Below are 6851 nucleotides of genomic sequence, written 5' to 3'. Positions count from 1 at the left end.
TACTATCGCTCCAGTTTACTATCGAACTCAAAGTTTAACCATGTTTGTAAAAAATACTATATCAATATTTATACATTTGATTAAATTTATTATAAAATATATTTAACGGTAGTTCCTATAATACTAATTATATTCTATATATATATATATATATATATATATATATATATATATATATATATATATATATATATATATATATATATATATGATTAAAGTTGAATGCGTGAGAAGTGACAGGACGTGAAACCGACAATTAAAAAGGATTTAGTCAGAAGTATATTTTGACTAAGTGCCTTGAACAGACCACAAGCTATTCACATATTGTGTTGGATTAGGAATCAACCATTTGCGATGCCTTAGATGAGCGCCACGTGTACTCTATTTCTTGCACCATGCAGCAGAGGCCACCAGCAACATGTTCGCCCTGTACTGTAGAGGCTGTGTCGACGCTCGCCGATACGCTGCTTATGGTATCAGCGGCGCGCGACATAGAGGGTCGTGTAGTAGTCAGGCGGAGCATCAGCTCTGTTCCATATCAATTCTATCATATTAGGTCGTCTGACCCTGCAGATGCAAAAGACAGGTTTGAACCACCCAAAAGGCATGTAAGGACTCAGAAGCAGGGGTAAAACCATACAAAATTTCTGCCTTGTTCTTTATTTCTTTGTTGTTACTTGGATAATCCAATGTATGCAGAGCAGTAACAACCAACTATGCAACAGTAAATAAAAGCTTCTTACCGTGAGAGAACCTTCAGAATATAATGCTTCATTGAAATCTGCCACAAACGTCTGTCAGCTTAATTCTTTAATTCCGCATCGTGAAAGGAAATCTTTGGCTTCATTGAAATCTGTCACAAAAGGGAAACCAGCAAACGGGAATTACATTGCAGAATTCAATTGCCACAAAAGAAATCTGGCGTTTTCTTAGAGTACCAGGAAGACGATTGTAATCCGGTTCTATTCCATTCCCATTGATATCCTTGTGGTTTGGTGTCACGTATTTGCCAACTGTGACGACAATACCAGAACCATCATGAAGTTCAAATACAGATTGGATTAAGCCCTGCATCACCCTAGACATGAGTTACCAGACACAAAAAGGGCATAATATAATCCTGTTGATCACAGGGAAAGAAAAACGTCACAGTATCCTCTTTTGGGTGGTTCAAACCTTGCCAAAAGTCCTTTCGCCAACAAGAACAGCTTTGCAATTGTCATGAAGTGCTGAAGCAACCTAAAAAATTATTGGTGTGTGAGCTTTGACTACATGCCATTTCATTACTGTCAGTGGACGAAAATGTGTACTTACTATTTCACTGGCGCTTGCTGTCCTATTATTCACCAGCAACTGTCACAAGATGTAGATAAACATATGAGAAATACAATCCGTAGTCCAGTCATAATCTGATTATATAGCAGACATACATGCATGACATGGTTCAAAAAATATTGGAATTATATATATATATATATATATATATATATATATATATATATATATATATATATATATATATATATATATATATATATAATATATATTAACTAGAAGTTGCTACAGGAGATAATTTGAAAAGTACCATTTCTAAGACCAAGCAATCAAAAAGTGTAAAATCAGAAGAACCATGGTCCACGGACATTTACAAATGCTCTAAATCTTGTCGTTTCACCGTCAAATTGAGTAGTAAGTGTCAAAAATCCATCAAAGTGGACTTGCAACAATTTTATTGTCACTAGGAGAATGTGCAAATGAAACTCTTCACACTTTCCATTGAGTAGTTTAACAGAACAGTGTAAACTAGCATTTGCTTTCTCTATTTCTTAAGAGTTACGGCTTCTTGAAGCTTGAAATAGCTGTACCACAACAACACAAACATACCATGAGGGGAGTAGCAATCATAGGTCCACTTTCAGCAACAATTGCCTTTTGGACTAGGCGATCCCGGCCAGCAGTATAAATGACCTGAAGAACATAGGCACATGAATGTTTTGCATAAAAAAGAGATCATTATATAAAGGACAAGTAAGCAATCAAATCGCTGAACTATAACTCATTAATACACATAGGACAGATAATTGAATTTCAGAAAAGATTATATGGAAGCATATGAGTTAAGTATAGGTGCATATGCATGGACTATTTTTTTCCAGGCAAGCATAAAAGAAGTCCAAAGTTGAGGGTGCTTCTCAGGCTGCCCGCAGTGGCTTACTGGGAACGGCACGCTATAAATATAGAGTTGAATAACCGGCCGCAGTGGTGAACTGGTTGAGCTACTGTAAACGCTACTTCCAGAGTTCGAACGCTACTTCCAGAGTTCGAACGGCACAGACTCTATCCACTGTTGCGACAGCAGCGCAGCCCACGATGGGTGCTGGGGCCAAAGCAAAGGACATGTGTGGTGGGGCCCACGGTGGGTATTTTTGATATATATTGATAAAAAATATGATAGTTTATATAGGGTTGAGATATAGAGTAGTTGTGGATGCGGGAGTTTGGCTACTGTATTTTAAAATGTTGATGACTAGGATAGAATATTCCTTTTAGAGTAGAAATTTAAAGTAAATGAGTGCGGATAGCCTCATATTGTAGACTCTATTAGAGTAGCTGGGATAGTGGCTCCTTTTCAAAGCTGTCAACAAATAACAACTTCAAACTTGGATCAAACTTCACAGTGGTGTCAGCATCAAAACAGAACTACACTGATTTGTTGTTCCTAACTTCCAACCAAAATAGAAGGCATATTTGCACTGTTACTGACTTCAAATGTTGAGAAATTGACTAATTGTTCATGAGACTACGGTTAAACTGAGATGATTATTTGAAGGTTCATGGGATTTAAAAGAAATTTGAGGAAAAATGCGATGTTACTTTCACATATATAAATTTAAGAATGATTACAGAAAGCCAGTTAGATGTATGGCATCATTACTGCATCCTTACCGTGTCTCCTTTATTCAGAAAGAGCTTTGCTGTCTCGATTCCAGCCTTCAAAAGGAAGTAAAAATAAAAGGTGAAGTAAACATCATGCCAGATGCCCACAGCAATATACAAAAAAGTCTCGTTATTTTCTACCATGATGCATATGAATAAACTACAAACTGCATTGAGAGGCTTGCGAATAATGAATATATTAATTAAAAAACTCAGACCAACCTTGAAGGTACTAGTTGGCATTGTAAAAAGACGAAATAGACACCCAAATTCAAATCAAAGAGATTTGAACCTGGGTGGAGCTGTACACTTACACTCATGTGGTCATATACCTCCCATAGGCTCAGTTCCTTACCATCAAAGAAAAAAAAGCATGATACCTCTAGTCCTCTACACACATCATGCAGTATAGCAGACCAAAGACAAGCATAGCAATGATGTATAATTGGGAAGAAAATGGATGGCATACTTGCACTAGTCCACCAAGATTGTCCCTCAAATCCAGAACAAAATAGGAGGCGCCTGATTTCTGTAGACGTTTTAGCGCTGCAAGAGACAACATAAGTCAAATGACATAGCATGCTATATCGAATTGTTATCATGAAAAAGAATTCTACAGTCAGGATTATTAATATTTCAATGTAAAACAACACATGAACTTCAAAGATGCATAAACAGAGAAGTCAATATTTGAAATTTCTCAGTTCTTGTTGTTGCTGTAATAAAATGAGACATATAATCTAAACATAGACCTCTCACTTTAGACATTAAAAAATTCGACCATAAGAAGATGCTTCTCCTTGGCTTTGTTAAAAGAGGTAAAGATCATGTCCTTTAGGGAGGTACGCACTCTATCTGTGTGAACACCCGGGAGTGTAGGCATAAAAATTAGGCTATGTATAGCATATCAGGCACAGATTGACTAAACTACTGCATCCAGAATATGGAAAAGGAAAAAAGGCAGAAGATAAGGTCAACAAACCAGCAACACACCACTAACCAAATCTTTTTTGGCCACTGCATTGAACTCTGTAATGTGAATATACCCAACAGATGAATCATTGTTTTCTCTTTTCTCCAAACGATAGAAAACTGGAGTTCGAGTAACCAGTTGCCTCTGCACCTTCATTGACTCAACAGGACCACAGTCGCCATGCTTAACCTAGAGATAACATAAGAAAGACCACAATAGTCAGATACTGGGTTAAGAGAGATCCTGATTCCTGACATAATCAAGACAGAATTTATTTAGATTGTCCATTACCTTAATCGTAACGAACGTCTCCTTTGGACCTTGCAGCATGGATGAAGCATCAAATGCAGATTTACCCTTTACATCAATGCCGTTGACTGATAAAAGCTCATCACCCTGATAATTGATCAAATAACTTGAACGATTACTTAAATCATGCACCTTATCCAAACATAAGTGTATTATTAATTAACCCATACATGTATACAGAATCAAATATCAGAAAAACAGACACATCCAAAGATCTGTACCTACTACATTATTGGCCAGTCCAAGCAACCAGACTCAAATATACCAAACAAGAGTGCCCTGTGATAATAATAACATCAATAACAAACTACTAAAAAAATGCATGCCCAAACAAAAAGTTGAGAGCAGTACAACAAAATTGCCTCAAAGCTTCTAAGGTGCAAAACTTGTAAGTTTTAGCAGTGAACAAAAACAACGTGAGATGAAATTATTCACTGTATCTCATTCAACTCCTTGGAACCTACTTCAAATCTTCGATACACACAAGGTTCCTCCTTTCTAGCTTCATTACTAACCTTTTTTTATATATTTACAGGCAGGCATGTGCGCACATTCTTTAATCAGTTGGACACCTTAAGTGGGAGTGTAGTTGAATGCTGCTCATATCCAACCATATTAATTTCAAATGAAATATGAAATTTATTTATTATCATATATGATCGAGCCCTAGCCTCTGCATATTATGCGGGTAAGGCTTGGCGCTTAAAGATACCATTCCCAAGACCCCGCACAGTGCGGGAAGCCTACGGCACTGGGTACACCCTTTTTTTTATTTATTATCATATATGAAGTTTGAGTTGTCCACTAAGTCAACATATTACATCAAGGTTCATTAGAAATTAGAATAATAACAGAACAAACAAACATTACTAGTAGTATATCTATAGTGGTGAAAGCAGTTTTCTCATCAGAAAGTACAGAACAAACCTGTCTAACACCAGCAGAGTAAGCAGGCCCATCTAACAACAGCCCTAATACCATCAACTTAAAAGAACCATTTTCATCAGGAATCTCCCGCAGATTTAATCCAATTCCCGTCATGTCATATTTTGACATCTTTGAGAACTTCAGCAGATTGATTACACATATGCAAAACAATATCAAAACTGTAGTTAGAACAGTATCCAATACAAATGTCTGAGAACAGTAAAAATGAAAGGCATTGACACCATTTTGTCTGTGAAAGCGAAGAAAATAAGGAATATGGCATAGCAAGATAGCTACATTGTTTAATGAGGGTTTAAAGTAAGTATGCCAGAGCCCAGAGGTTTTACCAATCATTCCCACATGTAAATGTTTGCCCAATTCAAAAGAAAATCAATTATCTCTACGCTATACCTAATGGCCAACTTCCTTTTCAAAAGACTGTCTACAACAATGTTATAACTCATAATTGATCATGTCATCAAACATGTACAGCAACGAGATAAAGGGCAAGATAGAAATGCATTAATGCAAACGAGATCAATACATTGAACAGGAAAAATACCGAGCTCATAACCAGCAGCGTGACAGTGGTGACACTTGTGAGGAACTTACTTCGGAGGGAGATAGAAACCGAGTGTAAGGGTCACCGAGGCTCGCTAGCATCTTGCGAATGATATCATGGGCTCTAGCACGAGATTTAATTGTGCCTTGGAGAACATCCTGCTTCCTTTGCTGCAGTGGATCAAAATCAATTATCAGCTATCAATCTAAAGCATCAGTTTTCGCGGTTCTACAAACCACGGCATGTGGGGGTTCGAATACTTGTTGTCTCCACATTCACACCCATCTAACCAACAGAACACACATATTTTTTGTGTTTTAGTAAAAAAAAAGTCTACCCACAATCTACAGGGAACACAATGTGCTAAGCAATCAGAGCATTGTGGCTTCAATGTCCGTAGAGTTTCGATGCTGCGCAGTTGAACACACGATACACCACGCTCGCCGGTCGCATTGCAGGAAGTCAAACTCACCATCCACATCTCTGGCGACCACGGACGGCTGGCGGCGTCGGGGAGGAAGCTCTCGTTGACCACCTCCCACGCCTCCTCCACGAGCTGCTCGTTAGTCACCGCCTCGGCCCTCACCTCCTCTACCATCTCCGCGCCCCCGTTCCGGCACACCTCCGTGGGTTGCGCCGCTGATGCCGCGAAGGCCGCGCCCACGCCGTTGCCATAGATGAGAGAAAGGGAGACGGCGGCCGCAGCCGCAGCCGTGCGGAGGGCGTCGGGGAACGGCAGCCCGCACGGCTGCGGCCTGGGCCCGCGGCCGGAGCCGGGACCGGGGTGCGCTCGCAACTGCTGCGCCGGTGCCGGCGGCAGGTAGGAGAGTGGCCACATGGCGGCGCGGCTCGTCGCGTGGCTCGGTGGGGGTTTGGACTTTGGAGTGGATGATGATAGGTACGTTACAGTGGCTTCATAAAGAAGTGGTAACAGTGCAATAGTGCTTCGTCTAAAAAAAGTGCAGTAGTACCATTTACCAAAATATAGTTAGAGAATCCCACAATTATAATTAACAAAAGATTATCGGGTTGGCAAAATACAATCTTATACTCAAAGACAAACAAAACATGAAATATATAATTGAGCAATTGAAAATAGATGTAGTACTTTCCGCTGCTTAATTGAGCAATTGAAAATAGATG

At 39.2% G+C, this 6851-nt stretch overlaps 1 protein-coding gene across 1 annotated transcript; it reads right to left on the bottom strand.

Annotated features, from left to right (window-relative positions):
• Window positions 1-234: 234 nt before the first annotated feature.
• LOC103636140 (carboxyl-terminal-processing peptidase 1, chloroplastic) lies at window positions 235-6594 on the bottom strand. Its single transcript, XM_020542768.2, has 13 exons — window positions 6181-6594; window positions 5759-5878; window positions 5147-5284; window positions 4202-4306; window positions 3931-4099; window positions 3407-3483; window positions 2947-2991; window positions 1885-1968; window positions 1315-1353; window positions 1177-1239; window positions 939-1068; window positions 744-853; window positions 235-567 (listed from the first exon to the last, which is right to left on the bottom strand). The coding sequence occupies exons 1-12, from the start codon at window positions 6544-6546 to the stop codon at window positions 798-800; spliced, it is 1392 nt and encodes a 463-aa protein (XP_020398357.1). The 5' UTR covers window positions 6547-6594; the 3' UTR covers window positions 235-567; window positions 744-797.
• Between the last annotated feature and the right edge of the window lie 257 nt (window positions 6595-6851).

This window comes from Zea mays, chromosome 8, assembly GCF_902167145.1.
Source record: "Zea mays cultivar B73 chromosome 8, Zm-B73-REFERENCE-NAM-5.0, whole genome shotgun sequence".
NCBI lineage: Eukaryota > Viridiplantae > Streptophyta > Magnoliopsida > Poales > Poaceae > Zea > Zea mays.
This window is presented reverse-complemented; position numbering and strand designations above follow the sequence as displayed.